This window comes from Corythoichthys intestinalis, chromosome 17 (assembly GCF_030265065.1).
Source record: "Corythoichthys intestinalis isolate RoL2023-P3 chromosome 17, ASM3026506v1, whole genome shotgun sequence".
Lineage (NCBI taxonomy): Eukaryota > Metazoa > Chordata > Actinopteri > Syngnathiformes > Syngnathidae > Corythoichthys > Corythoichthys intestinalis.
Window position 1 is genome coordinate 4,799,422 of NC_080411.1, and position 19,441 is coordinate 4,818,862.

The window sequence follows — 19,441 nt, forward strand, 5'->3', positions numbered from 1 at the left end:
CCTTCCAAACTGAACAGAGATGCAGCCAAGAGGCCCATGATCACTCTGGATGAACTGCAGAGATCTACAGCTGAGGTGGGAGAGTCTGTCCATAGGACAACAATCAGTCGTACACTGAACAAATCTGGCCTTTATGGAAGAGTGGCAAGAAGAAAGCCATTTCTCAAAGATATCCATAAAAAGTCTCGTTTAAAGTTTGCCACAAGCCACCTGGGAGACACACCAAACATGTGGAAGAAGGTGCTCTGGTCAGATGAAACCAAAATTGAACTTTTTGGCCACAATGTAAAACGATATGTTTGGCGTAAAAGCAACACAGTTCATCACCCTGAACACACCATCCCCACTGTCAAACATGGTGGTGGCAGCATCATGGTTTGGGCCTGCTTTTCTTCAGCAGGGACAGGGAAGATGGTTAAAATTGACGGGAAGATGGATGCAGCCAAATACAGGAACATTCTGGAAGAAAACCTGTTGGTATCTGCACAAGACCTGAGACTGGGACGGAGATTTATCTTCCAACAGGACAATGATCCAAAACATAAAGCCAAATCTACAATGGAATGGTTCAAAAATAAACGTATCCAGGTGTTAGAATGGCCAAGTCAAAGTCCAGACCTGAATCCAATGGAGAATCTGTGGAAAGAGCTGAAGACTGCTGTTCACAAACACTCTCCATCCAACCTCACTGAGCTCGAGCTGTTTTGCAAGGAAGAATGGGCAAGAATGTCAGTCTCTCAATGTGCAAAACTGATAGAAACATACCCCAAGCGACTTGCAGCTGTAATTGGAGCAAAAGGTGGCGCTACAAAGTATTAACGCAAGGGGGCCGAATAATATTGCACGCCCCACTTTTCAGTTTTTATTTGTTAAAAAAGTTTAAATTATCCAATAAATGTTGTTCCACTTCACGATTGTGTCCCACTTGTTGTTGATTCTTGAAAAAAAATTAAAATTTTATATCTTTATGTTTGAAGCCTGAAATGTGGCGAAAGGTTGCAAGGTTCAAGGTGGCCGAATACTTTTGCAAGGCACTGTATGTTAGGAATGGCTTACTTTTAAAGGCATTTTTGTGCAATTTAGGTATTTACTCTCTAAGTAATTGTTGCCAAAGGTTTACCATTACAGAATGTCAGACAATCTGTCATTATTTAGATGTTAGAATTGACGACTTGTTCATATTTCATGTTGAAAAAAAGAGCAATAAATTATATTTTTGCACAGTAATATTTTCTTTTGTGTATACTTTAAAATTTTACATAAATCTTTTAATAGAATTATCGGCTTGACATTATCGGTTATTGGTTGGAATGAGGAGGAAATTATCGGTTGAAAAATGTATTATCGTGCATCACTAATAAAGACACAAATCTACCTCCACACCTGTACTCTCAGAAGTACATTTTCTCAAAAAGTTACTCAAGTAAATGTAACTGAGTAAATGCAACGCCTTATTACCCATCTCTGCATACAGTACTACTGTACACCTAAAAGTGCAAAATAGGCATGGACTGGATGGGTGCGCCCTTCCGCGCCGGTGCCTTTTATGCAGCGCGAAAGGGGCCCCGTGCATAAAGGCCCGAGCCAACGTCGCCACTTTGACGCCGGCTTGTGTGAAGGAGCCGCTAGCCTGTGAGAGAATCCCTAATCAGCTTCCTCCCCCGAGCGTTTCACCCAGAATATCTGCTCTTTTTCTTCAGTCCGTCAACGTCTTTAGTCTGAAAACCAAACGGTGGAAGAATTCCTCCCGAGCAGGTTTGTGTGATGCACGACGATGAAAGGACATGGGGCCTATGAATAATGAAGCAGCGATGGAAAGAAAGAGAGGGGGAAGGGAAGCCACTGACTGCAGGGGCGGGAGTGTCGAGAGCCTTCCCGGTGGCTTCCAACTTAGGGAAATGACGCAAAAGAAGGGAAAGATATGCAGTGAAATTTCCTCCGCTTTGCATTATTACTTACTAGAACCGGAGGGCGAACCAGCAATGGTACCTGAAAGAAGAAAAAGAAGAGAAAATGAGAACTTAATGACTTGTGCATTTGCTTTGCCCAGAGGCTCGTCTTCAAGATTTTAGGTGGAGTCAGCATCTTTTGGCTCCACAGGTCAATGTTTTAGAACTGTCATTTAACCCTTTATAGGGCAGTCATTTAAATCATTGGCTGCCATTGACATGTAAGATTTGAACTTGAATTATTCATTAAATGGCCCTAATATTTCCAATCGATATTAAAGAAAGCTGTTTTTTAGAAAACACGTCAAACACAGTTTGAATATTAGAGTATTTTAAAAGTCGATTGTCAGCCTGTAAAAGTCAATATTGTTTTGAGTCAGATGTCCCGCCCTCCACCAATAAGCTATTTACAAGATAAGTTCTTTGTGTTTGTCCAGGTTTCCAGAGCGCTGCAATCTTTGTAAACTAAGACTACGTCTACACTAGGACGGATAATGGCCTTAAACGTTCAATTTATTATATTAAACGTGCACTTGTATTAACAAGTACATTTACTGATACTACAAAAGTGTGCACTTGTGCGCGTACTCGTCCTGCAAGTACGCGCACTTGCGCGCGTACTCGTCCTGCAAGTAGGCGCATTTGCGCGCGTACTCGTCCTGCAAGTACGCGCACTTGCGCGCGTACTCATCCTGCAAGTAGGCGCATTTGCGTGCGTACTCGTCCTGCAAGTACGTGCACTTGCGCATACTCGTCGTGCAAGTACGCGCACTTGCACGCGTACTCGTCCTGCAAGTACGCACACTCCGAGCTCGTGTACTTGCGCGTACTTGCACTCCGACCACCTGTACTTTTGCGTACTTGCACTACAAGCACATGTACTTGCATATACTTGTATTACAAGCACATGTACTTGCATGTAATTGTACTACATGTCGTTGTACTTGCGCATACGTGTACTTCATGTAGGTGTACTTGTGAGTATTTGTAATTCATGCAGTGTCCTTGTGCGTATTTGTAATTCATGTACGTGTCCTTGTGCGTACTTGTACTACATGTACGTGTACTTGCCCGTACTTGTACTACAAGTATGTGTACTTGCGCGTACTTAAACGAGGAGCACGTGTACTTGCGCGTACTTGAACGAGGAGCACGTGTACTTGCGCGTACTTGTACTACGAGCACGTGTACTTGCCCGTACTTGTACTACGAGCACGTGTACTTGCGTGTACTTGTACAAGGAGGACGTGTACTTGCGCGTACTTGTACGACGAGCACGTGTCCTTGCGCGTACTTGTACGACGAGCACGTGTACTTGCGCGTAATTGTACTACATGTAGGTGTACTTGGGCGTACGTGTACTTAATGTAGGTGTACTTGCGTGTACTTGTACTTCATGTGTGTGTACTTGGGCGTACTTGTACTTCATGTAGGTGTACTTGCGCATACTTGTACTACATGTACGTGTACTTGCGCGTACTTGTACTACAAGTACGTGTACTTGCGCTTACGTGTACCACAAGAACGTGTACCTGCGCGTACGTGTACCACAAGAACGTGTACCTGCGCGTAAGTGTACCACAAGCATGTGTACTTGTGCGTATTTGTTCTATAAGTATATCAACCAGCACTGCAAAGCTATGGGATATAGGATGAATGCAATTTGTCCAGAAATTGCATTTTGTAGTTTCTGTTTCTGTTCTAATTCCTTTTCGAAATGAGACATTGATATGATAACGCAGCTTGATTCTCCAGTGTGAACCACTTATCTGGCAGCCCAAAGGCAAACGACAGGGATGTTGTGCGCTTCAGTATTTTGATGCTAGTTGCAGTACCATTTTGGCCACCAATCTTACATACTGTATTTCTCCTTTAATGTCTAGCGTTGTCAATGGCAGTGAATGAGTTAAGAACAAGATCATTTCCTAAACGGCATTGAATCGTGAGAAAGTTTACATGAGTTCCTTGTTCCTTTTTCGATACTTCCTTCCGCCGAATATGAAAAAGTTTCCACGAGTCGGCGCTGCTTTGTATGTTGCAAACATTTTGAATTTTTAAATTCCGCTAATGGGCTGCGTGAGTTGTGAAAGCGCAAGCGGCTTTTGTCAGCGGTGCAGGTGTATTGTGCCCACGTGGCTGGCTGTGCGTGTCTCTTCCCGAGCACGCCAGTGTGTCAGTGTTTGTTTGAAAGGACAAAAGTGGGAAGATGCTGCCCTAGATTATTATTTTATCATCGCTTGCTGCTGGAGTTGGCAGCATTCTCCGCCAGGATTTCCCCTCAATGCGCTCCCGCATCATCTGAGGTGATGCAAACCCGCTGTGCAGGGTTCAAATGTCCTCTTTAACCTTGAAACGACTTGAAAATTGACTTGAAAACGGCTGACGCGCTGCTGGGGGAGGAGGGGATCCTGACATGGCAAGAACTAGGTACTGTTTATGTGAAAAGGAAAAAAAAAAAAGACTGGAGATAGAATGGCGGACGAGACTCCAGGGTCGTAAAATTGAAATTACATAAATCGGGTACTATCCCGCTGACGTCACATTAGCAATCCTCGTCAAAACAGGAAGTCTCTCATTTTCATGGCGCGAGATTAAAAAAACTAAATAAACATATCGATGGCTTCCACACACGTCCAAGAGGTGTATTTCATCCAGGAGCATAAAATACCGCGGAAAATATGAAATAAACATGCTTTTTGCTGTCACAGGCACTTTAAAGTGCCCTTGACACACAAAAAAAGCATGTGTCATTATGCAGTAATTTTGCCCTGTCGTACTGAATAAATGCATTTTTAATATTTGTCATGACCATACAAATTATTTAGCAATTGGGGAAAAATACTTAAACAGAATATCCTGTAAAAATATTGGAGAGATTAAAACAATGATGACATTTTGCTGCTCTCTGTCGCATTTTCCTCGTTCTGAATCTTCCTCCCTCAATGGGCTGAATTCTAAATCAGCTAAAACTGTTACTCTGCCGACGTCATCACCCAGATGGAGGCGCTAGAGCGTTATAATGACAGGTGGGGCTAAACGGCAGAGTTAAAGACGCATTTCTTATCATCTGCGCTTTGCCATATTGTTGTATATAGTCGACATGTCTCAAAATACAATTTTAATTCACATAATAATGCTCATTTAAGATTTTTTAATGCTGTCACAGGCACTTTAATACTTAAGGAAAGCATACAGAATCATCTGAATTTTAATCAACATTATTTTAGACTGAAAATTCTTGTAAATAAATTAGGGCTGTCAAAATTATCGCGGTAATTAACTTTTTAAATTAATCACGTTAATATATTTGACTCAATTAACGTACAATCTCAAACAGATTAAAATGACAGCACAGTGTCATGGCCACTTGTTCCTTGTGTTTCTTGGTGTTTTGTCGCACTCTGCTGGCGCTTGGGTGCAACGGATTTTATGGGTTAAAGCACCATGAGCATTGCGCAATTTTTTACATCAACAATGGCGAGCGACTAGTTTATTTTTTGATTAAAAATTTTACAAATTTTATTAAAATGAAAACATTAAGAGGGGTTTTAATATAAAATTTCTATAACTTGTACTGACATTTATCTTTAAAGAACTACAAGTCTTTCTATCCATGGATCGCTTTAACAGAATGTTAATAATGTTAAACTTGTTGATTTATTGTTATAATAAACAAATACAGTACTTATGTACAGTATATTGAATGTATGTATTCGTCTTGTGTCCTATCTTTCCATTCCAACAATAATTTACAGAAAAATATGGCATATTTTATAGATGGTTTTAATTGCGATTAATTAAGATTAATTCATTTCTAAGTTGTGATTAACTCGATTAAAAATTTTAATCGTTGACAGCCCTAAAATAAATGCGTTAATCCATGAATTCCGATAGATATAAAGATAAAAGAGTCTATATATTCTTGTTTAAAAGCAAAAAAACAAGCAGTTATCGTTCATTTTATATAAATATTTCAAGCAGTGTTGTTTTCGTCAACAATGACTATAACGAAAATATTTCGTAGCCGAATATTTCTTTCATGACGATGACGATACGATAACAAGCTAAAAACCTAAAATCTTGGATGACTAAAACTTAACCTCACGAATGCCAGTTTTTGTCTGACGAGATGAGAACGAGACGAAAACGTGCCATAGTTTTCGTCGCATGTTCACAATGTGTGACATTTTATGTGTAGTTAGCCTGCCTGGTTGTTTCACTTGTGATATGCTGCAACCCCCCAACTCACCCACCCTCTCCAGTCTCCCCATTACTTGTTTTGAGACACACACGGTAATATTTGTCTTCTTATCTTGGCAAGAGAGAATATGCAATATTGTTTTAGCCTTTAAAGGTCTGTGCTCAGACCTAAATGTAACTCGTAGCATTAGCATAGCATTCACTTTCACATCAGCATTAGACGATTGCTAACAGCGAGCATCCTCCTAAACAAACAAAAAAACAACAACACTTTTTTACATATAATTCGTGGCGTCCAGGCAGGTATAACTAATTGAAAATAATGTACCCTACTGTTTTCTTGCTGAGTGTGTATTATCATGTGATAGATTTGTAGATGCTACAATATGTGCTCGTCTGTCAATGTTCATTGGAAACCTTTTCTTACATTTGGAGTAGGACTGTCAAAATTATCGCGTTAATGGGCGGTAATTAATTTTTTAAATTAGTCATGTTAAAATATTTGACGCAATTAACGCACATGCCCCGCTCAAACAGATTAAAATGACAGTACAGTGTCAAGTCCACTTGTTACCTGTGTTTTTTGGTAGTTTGTCGCCCTCTGCTGGCGCTTGGGTGTGACTGATTTTATGGGTTTAAGCACCACGAGCATTGTGTAATGATTGTCATCAACAATGGCGAGCTGCTAGTTTATTTTTTAATTGAAAATCTTACACATTTTATTGAAACGAAAACATTGACAGGGGTTTTAATAAAAAATTTCAATAACTTGTACTAACATTTATCTTTTAAGAACTACAAGTCTTTCTATCCATGGATTGCTTTAACAGAATGTTAATGTTAATGCCATCTTGTTGATTTATTGTTATAATAAACAAATACTGTACTTATGTGCAGTATGTTGAATGCATATATCCGTCTTACGTCTTATCTTTCCATTCCAACAATAATTTACAGAAAAGTATGGCATATTTTATAGATGGTTTGAATTGCGATTAATCACGATTAATTAATTTTTAAGCTGTGATTAACTCGATTAAAAATTTGGAGTGAAATTTTCGAATTTTACAGACGAAAATATCGAGTTATCGTCGACCAAAACTAGACGAAAATAGTCGGAGATTTCGTCAACAAAAACTATACAAAGACAAACACATCTTGAAATGACTAAAATATGACTAACTCTAAGAAGTATTACCGTCCAAAAGACGAAAACTAAGACCAAAATTAAATGGCTGCCAAAAACAACACTGTTTTCAAGCTAAAGTTAACCTGTTGTAGATACAAAATCCAACATGGCGGCCGTCACAAAACAAAGAGCTTTTTAAATTAAAAATCATTTTTAAATAAATGCTTAAATCCCAGAATTTCTATTAAATATGAACGTAAAACAGTCTAGATTATTGGTTAAAACAAAAAAAATGGGCAGTTATCATTCATTTTACGTAAATATTTTAATCTAAAGTTACGTCCGTTTTTTTTCCCATTCATTTCATTTTTTTTCACATTTCAAAGTGCTTGAATGGTGAATTTCATATAATAATTACCTTGAATCTTGGACCAAATCAGTCTTGAGACACTACTGCCTGCTTGTAGGCAGTAAAACTTTCGTCCTGTTTCCACCTAAATCCGGTGCTAGAACGCAGCGTGTGTTTGAGTTTATCACGGTAAAAGCCACCACAACGCTCTGCCTGGGTCGGCCCCCTACAGGTAGGGGTGGCGCAATATCTGTAGGAGTTGTCTCATCAACAGATAGTGAAGTCCATGGTTAGACTAAATCCATTGACTTTTTACGGATGAAAACATTTTGAGTGTTTGTCGACAAAATCTAGATGAAGACGAACACATTTTGAAATGACTAAAATATGACTAAGAGTTATTTTTTTTGGTCTAAAAGACTAAGACGAAAATGTAAAAGTCTACCAAAAACAACACTGATTCAATTCAATACAAGAGCCTTCTTCCGATGCATTGTTACACCCTTATTATTTTGTTGGTGTACAACTAGATGTGAAAATTGTCATTTGAGTTTTACGTACAGGTGTTGGGGGTTCCGTTGGGCGTGGGCAGGTAGGATCCGGCCTTCCAGGACTTGGCCTTGAAGCCCTTCTTGCAGCGCTGACAATCCTGACCCGTGGTGTTGTGCTCACACAGGCACTGCAGATTGCCATCCTGCAGCAGGCACTGGGAGGCGTGGAGGTTACACTTGCACCTTTTAATCAAGAGAAGAGAATGGGAAAAAAATCAGGCAGATGTAAGGCCAACATTCCACACACGACACGGTTGTTATCGCAGCGAGTTGACAGTGTTGTGTTAGCGTGGCGGGATATTAAAGGCGGGGTTTCCCTCCAAGGAAATAAAAAGTGCAACTACTGACTGCTGTGCACACATCAACTCATCTTTGTATTTTGTTGTTTGGAAGGACTGACTGAATTATATGTGATGCCTTTTTATGTGTGTACAAGTAAAGTCAACCCTTGTACTGTTTTTTTTAAAGCAACACTTTTCAGTTTTGGTCGATTTTAGCGACGCCGGTGGACAAAAGCGGTAGTGTTTTGCGTTAAGAAAGACTGTGTCTCCCATGAGGACCAGCACACAACCGCACAGTGTCGTAAAATCATCAATGTAACCCTTGTCTAGAGTCAAGAATCTGCATTGGACAAGGTGATGCTGCTGGAACTTTTGTTTGGTGCAGTTCCAGTGAGATTTACAAAGATGTCTGCCTGAAGAAAACATCAAAATTCCCTCAGTCCTTGATGATATGGAGCTGCATGTCAGGCAAAGGCACTGGGGAGATGCCTGTGGTTGAATCTTCAATAAATGCACAAGTTTACTTTGAAATTTTAGACAGCTTTCTTATCCCTTCAATTGAAAATATGTTTGTTATTTTCCAAGATCACAGTGCAACTGTTAAAGCATTCCTTGGAGAAAGACTCATCCAGTCAATGTCATGGCCTGCAAATAACCCAGATCTCAACCCTATTGAAAACCTGTGGTTGAAATTGAAAAAATGGTCCACAGCAAGGCTCCGACCATAGGCGGAGTTTGACTTTTGGGGCGGGGGGGCACAACATGTTGATGACCCCAAAACACAGTGTCAGCAATAAAATTAATTTACAAGAATATTTATAATAATAAGATGATAGTGAGCGTTCTTTGTTTCCTATCATTCTTGAGGGGAATTCTAAATCAGGCTGCTTAGGCAATACTTTTCGCCAAGATCATCATCCATTGAATTTGGCACGCCTGCCGGTGTCGTGCCAACGTAGTTACCCCAGTCAAAAATTGTATCCCCTGGGAAGAGATTTGTGTCTTTATTATTCAATCAAAAAAAGTTTCTTTAATTTAAAAAAATGTTTTTTAGTGCAAAAATAAATTTGAAACTCAAAAAACTGAAAAAAAATAAAATAAAAAATAAATGTGAAAGTTTTTTTAAAAATTAATTTTTATTTATTTTTTTTGATTCAAGCAACTTTTTGATTGAAGTAATATTGATTTGTGTTTGGGCCACATTTTGGCTAGGACGTTTTTCTCTTTATTATTCAATCAAAAAACAAGTTGCTTCCAAAAAAAAAAAAAAAAAAAACATTTTCAAAAAGAAAAATCACTAATCAAAAAAAGAAAAATTTCAACATAGAAAAAAGTTTTTGAATGCTAAAAAATATTTGAGAATTTGCATTATATTATCATATATCAAATATATTTTCAATCAAAGAATAAAAAATATATTTTTATTTATTTAATTTATTTATTATAAAATATTTCTCAAATATAAACAGTACTGTATATACATATATATATATACATAATATTTTTATAACAAAAAATAAGCACTTGCCCTAAACTTTTCTTGAATGACATATATATATATATATATATATATTAAATGCAATGCAAACGACTGTCAAAGTTGCTCAAAAAATAATTTCGACCCATTATAAAAATATTTTTTTTGTTCATTTCATTCATTGTTGCTGCAGTTTTATAGCTTTACAACTTTTATATATACCGTATTGGCCCAAATATAAGACGGTGTTTTTTGCATTGAAATAACACTGAAAAAGGGGTCGTCTTATATTCGCGGCCTAGACATTATACCCAATCACTAGATGGCGCCAGATATTATTGCGATGTTCTGTCATGACAGATTTCAGTTACTCTCAAGTTTAACCAGTTTTCATTATTTTATTGCAATTTCTTTCCTTATTCAGATTTTTTTCAAGACTACAGTTACAGTTAGACTTCACTTTGATGGTTAATGCAGTTATTGCAATTTTGTTGTTTTATCACAATAGATTGGTTTATTTACATTTCAAAAAACAGAAGCCATTTACGAATGTGATTGCACTCTGGTTTGCATATTTAAATGTTCTTATATTAAGATTTGAATGAGGCAAAATAACATGCTTTTTCTCTTAAATATATTGTTATAATCATTTGTTTCAGATGTACTGTAATTATTTTCTGTAAAAATTAATTTGGTATTCAAAAGGTCTTTTTTACAAACTTGAGTCTTGAAAAAGAAGGGGTCGTCTTATAATCAGGGCCGTCTTATTTTCGGCCCAATACGGTATTTAGAAAAGTCAATTACATGCAATGACACTTGTCGGCCACCTGGGGGGCCCTACCCCCCTTAAAATCTGCTTATGGCTCTGACCTGCAAGGATGATCTGGCAACTGCAATCAAAGAGAGCTGGCACCGAATTGATGAAGAATACTCAAGTCCATGCCTCAGAGACTACAAGCTGTCATAAAAGCCAGAGGTGGTGCTATTAAATACTAGAGATGTGTTTTGCTTGGTATTTCTTTGTTTGTTTCTCTTGATTCCATTTTTTCCCCTCAGAATGGCGTGATTCCATACATATTTCCCTGCACTTGCTCTATAAAATTAACATTTACTGACCACCACAATGTTTTTATTCATTTCTTTTAGTGTTTCTGAATGCACTTTTGAACTAATTCATTATTTTTTTCAAGCTTTTTATCTGAGTTTGTTCTACATGATAAAATGTCTGAGTGAGTGCTCGTCCGAGACTGGCGATTCCGTACTTTTTGCTAGGGGTTGTACGTACGGGTCCCTGTCTTAGTGTTAAATATTGCAGATTCCTCGCGGGTATCAACAGAGACCCCTTTGTTTCTCCCAGTCGACTGACGAGCGCCGCGCCGGCTGCTCAGTTGCGCATTCCCCCGCTAAACTTACCCGTCCAATTTGAGCTAACACGCTGTCGCCGAAAGCGGCGGAGCATTTCGCAGTCACCGTATAGCTTCAGGGGTACAGACAATCAAAGCGGCCGAGATATAACACAGAGAGTAAAAAGCCGGCGCAGCAAAAGTTGGCAGGCAGAGTTTGAGAAAAAAATACTACAAGAGCGAGAGCGATGGCGCTTTCCCTGCGGAGGGACGGCGGAGTAGGCGACTACAGTAAAGAGACAGATAAAGCCCCATTAACGACTGCTTCCAGCTGCTATCTCGGGCTTCGCCGCCACATGACTCCCCCTTGATGTTTGTTTATCTTTCTTCTTATTTATACCCGTAATTGCTACGCCTCTGCTCGTCGAAAAACAGGCAGTCGCGCCATCATTAAAGATACAGCGGCTGACACGACTTCAGAGACGTATGCTCAAAGCCTAGTCTGGCCACAAGCATAGCTGGCCAGCTAACCCGTTAATTGGTCATTGGTGGTACTGAGCACAAAGAGATGTTCCGACATGGTGCCACGGTACGGTGAAACCACATATATCATGGCTTTTTTAACACCTCCAAAAGTGTTTAACTAATATAGGCTAACATTGACAGCAGCTGGTAGAAAGGTGTGTAGAGTAGCCAAAAAATTTACACAAGTAATATATAATATATCATATATGTACAGTGGGGCAAATACGTATTTAGTCAACCACCAGTTCTCCCACTTGAAAATATTAGAGAGGCCTGTAATTGTCAACTTGGGTAAACCTCAACCATGAGAGAAAGAATCTGGAAAAAAAACCCCAGAAAATCATATTGTTTGATTTTTAAAGAATTTATTTGCAAATCATGGTAGAAAATAAGTATTTGGTCAATACCAAAAGTTCATCTCAATACTTTGTTATGTACCCTTTGTTGGCAATAACGGAGCACAAATGTTTTCTGTAACGCTTCACAAGCTTTTCACATACTGTTGCTGGTATTTTGGCCCATTCCTCCATGCAGATCTCCTCTAGAGCAGTGATGTTTTGGGGCTGTCGTTGGGCAACATGGACTTTCAACCCCCTCCACAGATTTTCTATGGGGTTGAGGCCATTCCAGGACCTTGAAATGCTTCTTACGAAGCCACTCCTTTGTTGCCCTGGCTGTTTGTTTGGGATCATTGTCATGCTGAAAGACCCAGCCACGTCGCATCTTCAATGCCCTGGCTGATGGAAGGAGATTTTCACTCAAAATCTCTCGATACATGGCCCCATTAATTCTTTCCTTTACACAGATCAATCGTCCTGGTCCCTTTGCAGAAAAACAGCCCCAAAGCATGATGTTTCCACCCCCATGCTTCACTGTGGGTATGGTGTTCTTCGGATGCAATTCAGTATTCTTTCTCCTCCAAACACGAGAACCTGTGTTTCTACCAAAAAGTTCTATTTTGGTTTCATCTGACCATAACACATTCTCCCAGTCCTCTTCTGTATCATCCAAATGCTCTCTAGCAAACTGCAGACGGGCCTGGACATCTACTTTCTTTCGCAGGGGGACACGTCTGGCAGTGCAGGAGTTGAGTCCCTGGCGGCGCATTGTGTTACTGATAGTAGCCTTTGTTACCGTGTTCCCAGCTCTCTGTAGGTTATTCACTAAGTCCCCCCGTGTGGTTCTGGGGTTTTTGCTCACCGTTCTTGTTATCATTATGACGCCACTGCGTGAGATCTTGCAAGGGACCTCAGATCGAGGGAGATTATCAGTGGTCTTGTATGTCTTCCATTTTCTAATAATTGCTCCCACAGTTGATTTCTTTACACCAAGTGTTTTACCTATTGCAGATTCAGTTTTCCCAGGCTGGTGCAGGTCTACAATTTTGACTCTGGTGCCCTTCGACAGCTCTTTGGTCTTGGCCATAGTGGAGTTTGGAGTGTGACTGACTGAGGTTGTGACGGGTGTCTTTTATATCGATAATGAGTTAAAACAGGTGCCATTAATACAGGTAACGAGTAGAGATCACGTCATTTTCAAAGTATCGGTATCGGCAACAAAATATCAGCCATGCCTTTTTTTAATATATATATTTTTTAATTAAATCGTTTTCTAATTGTATTTAATGTTACAGACATAATATGTTACTGTCATCCAGAGTCTTTAGTTTAGGCTTAAGGTAGGGTTATCAAATTTATCCCGATTACGGCGGTAATTAATTTTTTAAAAAATGTATCGCGTTAAAATATTTAACCCAATTAATGCATACGCTGCACGACCCACTCACGCATTGTCGCGCTCAATCTGTAATGGTGCCATTTTGCCTATATAGAGAGATAAAAGGCAGCACAAAATGAGTGAAATTTGGCAGCCTTTGGAACCTTTTTTTAATTGGCTCAAGCCTTACAATCACTCTCCCTACGATTAGAAATATCATGGGAAGCAATGTGGGGAAGCAAGGTAGCACTTAATCTTTTTTTTTTTTTTTTTTAACACCTTATGTAATTTCCCAACGCAGAGAAGATATATCAATTGGTAGCACCACGCACAGTCATGGTTCCACTTCCCATCATGCATTTGGCCATGGCTACAGTATCATTTACTGAAAGCTCAACAAATACACTAGATGGCAATATTTAGTCACAATATACAAAGTCACAAGTCTTTCTATCCGTGGATCCCTCTCACAGAAAGAATGTTAATCATGTAAATGCCATCTTGAGAATTTATTGTCATAATAAACAAATACAGTACTTATGTACTGTATGTTGAATGTATATATTCGTCCGAGTTTTATTCATTTTTTTCTTAATGCATTGCCAAAATGTATATGATCGGGAAAAATTATCGGGAATGATTGGAATTGAATCGGGAGCAAAAAAAAAAGCAATCGGATCAGGAAATATCGGGATCGGCAGATACTCAAACTAAAACGATCGGGATCAGATCGGGAGCAAAAAAACATGATCGGAACAACCCTAGTAACGAGTGGAGCCCCGTTAGACCTCATTAGAAGTTAGACCTCTTTGACAGTCAGAAATCTTGCTTGTTTGTAGGTGACCAAATACTTATTTTCCACTTTAATTTGGAAATAAATTCTTAAAAAATCAAACAATGTAATTTTCTGTTTTTTTTTCTCCACATTCTGTCTCTCATGGTTGAGGTTTACCCATGTTGACAATGACAGGCCTCTCAAATCTTTTCAAGTTGGAGAACTTGCACAATTGGTGGTTGACTAAATACCTATTTGCCCCACTGTGTAATATGTATATTTATATATGTAATATATACTCTTAATATAATATAGAGCATAAGAGATAAGCAATGCCTTCTTTTCACGGAAGCCAAGCGCGTGCGTCATACAACTAACTGAGCAAGATTGACGCTGACAACCACATATCTGCACCACCAAGTCTTGCAATCAATTCTCCCGGACAGTCCTTACCTAACACAAGGAACACGGGAGAACGCCCGATATCCAACTGATAACACGAGTGACAAGACCCCAAGAGCCTCTTTTGACGCTGAGGTGGAAAAATCCACATCCTCATTGCCCGGACAACAGTAACTCCCGAATCCTCCTGTCCAATCCACAAACAGACAATAATCCCAAACACACCCTTCTTCCTTCCCACGAAAGCCTTCAAAAGACTGAATGTTTAACTAATCGTAGTCATTTTTCTAGGGAACCTTTTTGTTGACTTCTGATATCGTGACCTTGGAACGATCTTGCCTCCTCGCCTGAGTGATTCTGTTTCGCCTTGCCGGTTTGATCTCTGTCGACCTGAATAAATTGTCAACTTGTTCTCAGTGAGCCTTCTTTAAACCTTTCAAAATGGAGTCAGTACAAAAGGTTAAGGTGAATGCGTGGAGTTTGGCCTTCTGGCTTGGTGCCGGTCGGTCGGCCGAGTATCGCCTGCTCCAGGTGGGGATCCTGTGCTGCTCTTGGCTTAGTGGGCCATGGGGAATGTTCCCGTCATCCCATCACTGAAGGCCGGTTGATGAAGGCGCGGATGATCCGGCGGACCACCCTGGATCCCGGGGAGACCTTGCTGGTGCTGTGCCAGGAAGCATAGGCTGCGCTGGCTCACCCCCCTTCTCGATTGGCTGAGTAAAGGCCGTAGCCCTAGGGCAGCTCCTGCGTGCCATTTCCACTGGTCTGCAGAACTATCACATGTCTGATGGGATTCACACATGACTGGTGCAATTAGACACACTCAAGTAGAGAAATTCGGTGTCAGGATTAGCGATCAGGCAGCATAAAATAGGATGCCAACATATCCACACTCACAATGGATTCACACAAATACTGGGTTCTACACCTCAAATTGTGTACGCTTCACCCCTCCCAATCACTTATCTTTCTGACCCCTCCCCTCTTTTTCTTTAATCAGAAAGCACCCCCACATGGTGTCAACTGGAAATGCAACTAGCTAACAATAGCACCAACATATTCATAGTTAGTGTAGCTGTTCAATAATGTTTCTTCTTAAATAATCACAATGGGAATATGTCATACTCCCGTGTGATACATTAAAACTGTTCAGACCAATTCGACACTCAGATTCCCATTTTCCGTGTCAAGCAACTGAACAGGACAGGTTTAAAAAACAACAACAAAAAAACAAACAAAAAAACAATAACCCAGAAGATTTTGATAGATTAATGAATCAGTCAAATTCCTGTCTTTATCATAAAGTTGTTCGATAGATTAATCTATCATGAACTCCTTTACTGCCAATGTTTATGTTTCAGCGCCATTGACGGCGATAGATGTCCAACCCATTTGAGTTTAGAGAGGCTAGCAGTCAATGACAGAAAATGAGTTAAAGGCATTTCCATTTTTTTCAATGGGGGCTACCTGTTTAGGTTCGGGTGAATACTATGCTTTTTAACATGGCGCGCCCCTAATAATGCTATGGTAATTAACGTTCCTCCCAAGGACGCCCTCCTGTCGCCCCGTGTTCTTCCACTTAGGATTCCCAGCATGCCTTCAGCATTAAAAAACGCCGGCGGCATCAAGAGATTCCCCTCATATGTCAGACGCCCGGGTGAGACAAAGTGCAGATTCTTGATTGTATTTGCGGATTTAAAATATCTTTTTTTCTTTTATGGGTGGCTTAGTTGAGTAAGCAAGGAATTTGCTGAGGTTGAATTTCCTCTCCTGAGAGAAGAACCAACTGGGATGATCAAATCACTTACGAGTATGTCTCATAAATCATCGCACACGGGGACATGTTTGTCCACTTTTTGTGGGTGGCGCACTGGAATCTTAAGTCATTAAAAAGCGCCGTCATACATAAGGAGTCTGAGGCGCTAATAAAACAAATATTCAGTCGTTAGTTTCTGTTAGGAAAAAAAACATTCCAAATCAGTGTTGTTTCTGTCAACGAGAACGAAAATATTTCGTCAACAATTTTTTTCATGACGGTGATGTCACGATAACGAGCTAAAAACGTGTCTTTGGAGACTAAAACTCAACGAGATTGATGCTAGTTGTCGTCTGATAAGACGAGAACGAGATGAAAATTTGCCATAGTTTCCGTCATGAGTTCAGATTGTGTTATATTTTCTTATCATATGTGTAGTTAGCACATATTTAGCAGTGTTTGGCTGTGTCACTCATGTGAAGTTCTGTGCCTCCCCCCCTGAACCACACACAGGCTGATGGGGGAAAATATTACATGATGCTTTCGTGATGTATGATTGCTTCTGTGACATATATTGTAACAACCTCTATTGTTTTTATGTCTGTGAACAACTTCTATTGTTTTTCACCTTGTTCCCATAGTTAGGAGACGTGCTTGAGTAGGGAATCTCACGAAATAACTTGTTTTGCACCATAGTATTGTTTTATTACACGCCTGGGTCCCATAGCTAGAAGGAAATCTCACGAGATAACTTGGTTTGCACCCATTTATTGCATCTGTTGCAGCACAGCTCATTTGTCCCATGTGAAAAGCCCTTTTTCAAGGGGGCTGAACCAAAAGTAGCTTTAATGTTTGTCATTGGGCAGGGCCGCGCCGCTCGTATATAGAGGTAGGCCTCTCCGCCTCCGCGGGGTGCGTCCCTACAAAAACTGGACATTTCTGGGCAACCCGTGAAGTCCACCAGCGGGTCACGTACGGATCGCCTGGCTTTGTTCCTTCGCCGCCTTACCGGAGCGTTGGCTCCCGCTCATTTGTCACGGTGATTTTCATTGCTAGGGGACACTTGGTTGTGCTGTAACGTAGCGCGGGGATTCTGGGGTTGACAAACTCAAATCTAGCGTCATCGTTGACATTTGTTATGCTCGTTTCTGATACTTGTTTGCTTGCTCTTGTGGGATTGTAATCAATAAATCTCATTTATTCTGCATTTTCTAATCTATAAACATTGTCTATTGAGCAAAAGTGTGCCTGTTACTAATTACCCGCGAAACTGGAAATTTCGGAAAACACAGGCTCACTCACAGGTCGGTGACTAAAGGCTGATTTATAGAGGTGGGAATCTTGGGGCACCTAACGATTCGATTACGATTCAGAGGCTACGATTCGATTATGATTATTGATACACCAACACCCCCCTGTACCCCCGCTTTTAATGTTTCGTATATTAGTTCCAAAATTGTTCAAAAATCCTCTCAGGCTAAACCAAACTACTATTTCAGTGTCAAGTTAACAGTTCAAAACAGTAAATAAAATACTCAATTAGGGTTGTTCCGATCATGTTTTTTTGCTCCCGATCCGATCCCGATCGTTTTAGTTTGAGTATCTGCCGATCCCGATATTTCCCGATCCGATTGCTTTTTTTTGCTCCCAATTCAATTCCAATCATTCCCGATAATTTTTCCCGATCATATACATTTTGGCAATGCATTAAGAAAAAAATGAATAAAACTCGGACAAATATACTGGACTGTCTCAGGAAATTAGAATACACAATATTCTAATTTTCTGAGACAGTCCTGTATATTGTTCTATGTAAAGGACGTCAGCCAAGGTCGGCCCCCCACATTTTTACCACGCCAAATCTGGTCCCCTTTGCAAAAAGTTTGGACACCCCTGCTTTAAATGGTGGATTAATGTACAGGACTGTCTCAGAAAATTAGAATATTGTGTATTCTAATTTTCTGAGACAGTCCAGTACAGTACATACATACAGTACATAAGTACTGTATTTGTTTATTATGACAATAAATCCTCAAGATGGCATTTACATTATTAACATTCTTTCTCTGAGAGGGATCCACGGATAGAAAGACTTGTGACTTTGTATATTGTGACTAAATATTGCCATCTAGTGTATTTGTTGAGCTTTCAGTAAATGATGTTGTAGCCATGCCCAAATGCATGATGGGAAGTGGAACCATGACTGTGCGTAGTGCTACCAATTGATCTATCTTCTCTGCGTTGGGAAATAACATAAGGTGTTAAGAAAAAGATCAATTGCTACCTTGCTTCCCCACATTGCTTCCTAAGATATTTCTAATCGTAGGGAGAGGGATTCTAAGGCTTTAGCCAATTTAAAAAAAGGCTCCAAAGGCAGCCAAAATTCACTCTACTCATTTTACGCTGCCTTTTATCTACCTAAATAGGTGAGACGGCGCCATTACAGATTGAGCGCGACAATGCGTGAGTGGGTCGTGCAGTGCATGCATTAATTGCGTTAAATATTTTAACGTGATACATTTAAAAAAAATATATAATTAAAAAATATATATGAAAATATATATTATGTCTGTAACGTTAAATACAATTAGAAAACGATTTAATTAAAAAATATACATATATTAAAAAAAGGCATGGCCGATATTTTTTTGCCGATTCCGATACTTTGAAAATGACGTGATCGGACCCGATCGATCGGCATCTCTATACTCAATTATTATTGAGTATTATTATTATCATTCAATTAATTTAATGTTGTGAATCAACTGTTAAAGTTGTTAAAATCGCTCCCGTTATTCCATAATTTCCCTTCTGTATACTTACGACATGTGAAAGTTTTAAAACTGTTTCATCATTTAAAGATAGATTCTAGTCAATATTTTGCTGATTTAGGAGTATTTTAGATAAAAAGTCAATTAGGTTCGCTACAACACAGCCTTCCAGAGAAGTCTACTGCTTTAAGATGGCGGCTGTTGACTAATGCCGGCA

General features: G+C 39.6%; 1 protein-coding gene across 8 annotated transcripts in view; it reads right to left on the bottom strand.

The window, feature by feature from the left end:
- Window positions 1–19,441, bottom strand: part of ntng2b (netrin g2b) — a 178,187-nt gene that overhangs the window by 56,078 nt on the left and 102,668 nt on the right. For all 8 annotated transcript variants that reach the window (XR_009061050.1, XM_057818225.1, XM_057818223.1 and 5 more), the window contains exons 4-5: window positions 8,189–8,361; window positions 1,960–1,989 (exon numbers count right to left, since the gene is read on the bottom strand). Coding sequence is in view for 7 of the 8 variants with exons in the window: in XM_057818225.1 (XP_057674208.1) it covers window positions 1,960–1,989; window positions 8,189–8,361 (203 nt within the window). In the remaining variant the exon portion in view is untranslated. The remainder of the gene's footprint in view (window positions 1–1,959; window positions 1,990–8,188; window positions 8,362–19,441) is intronic.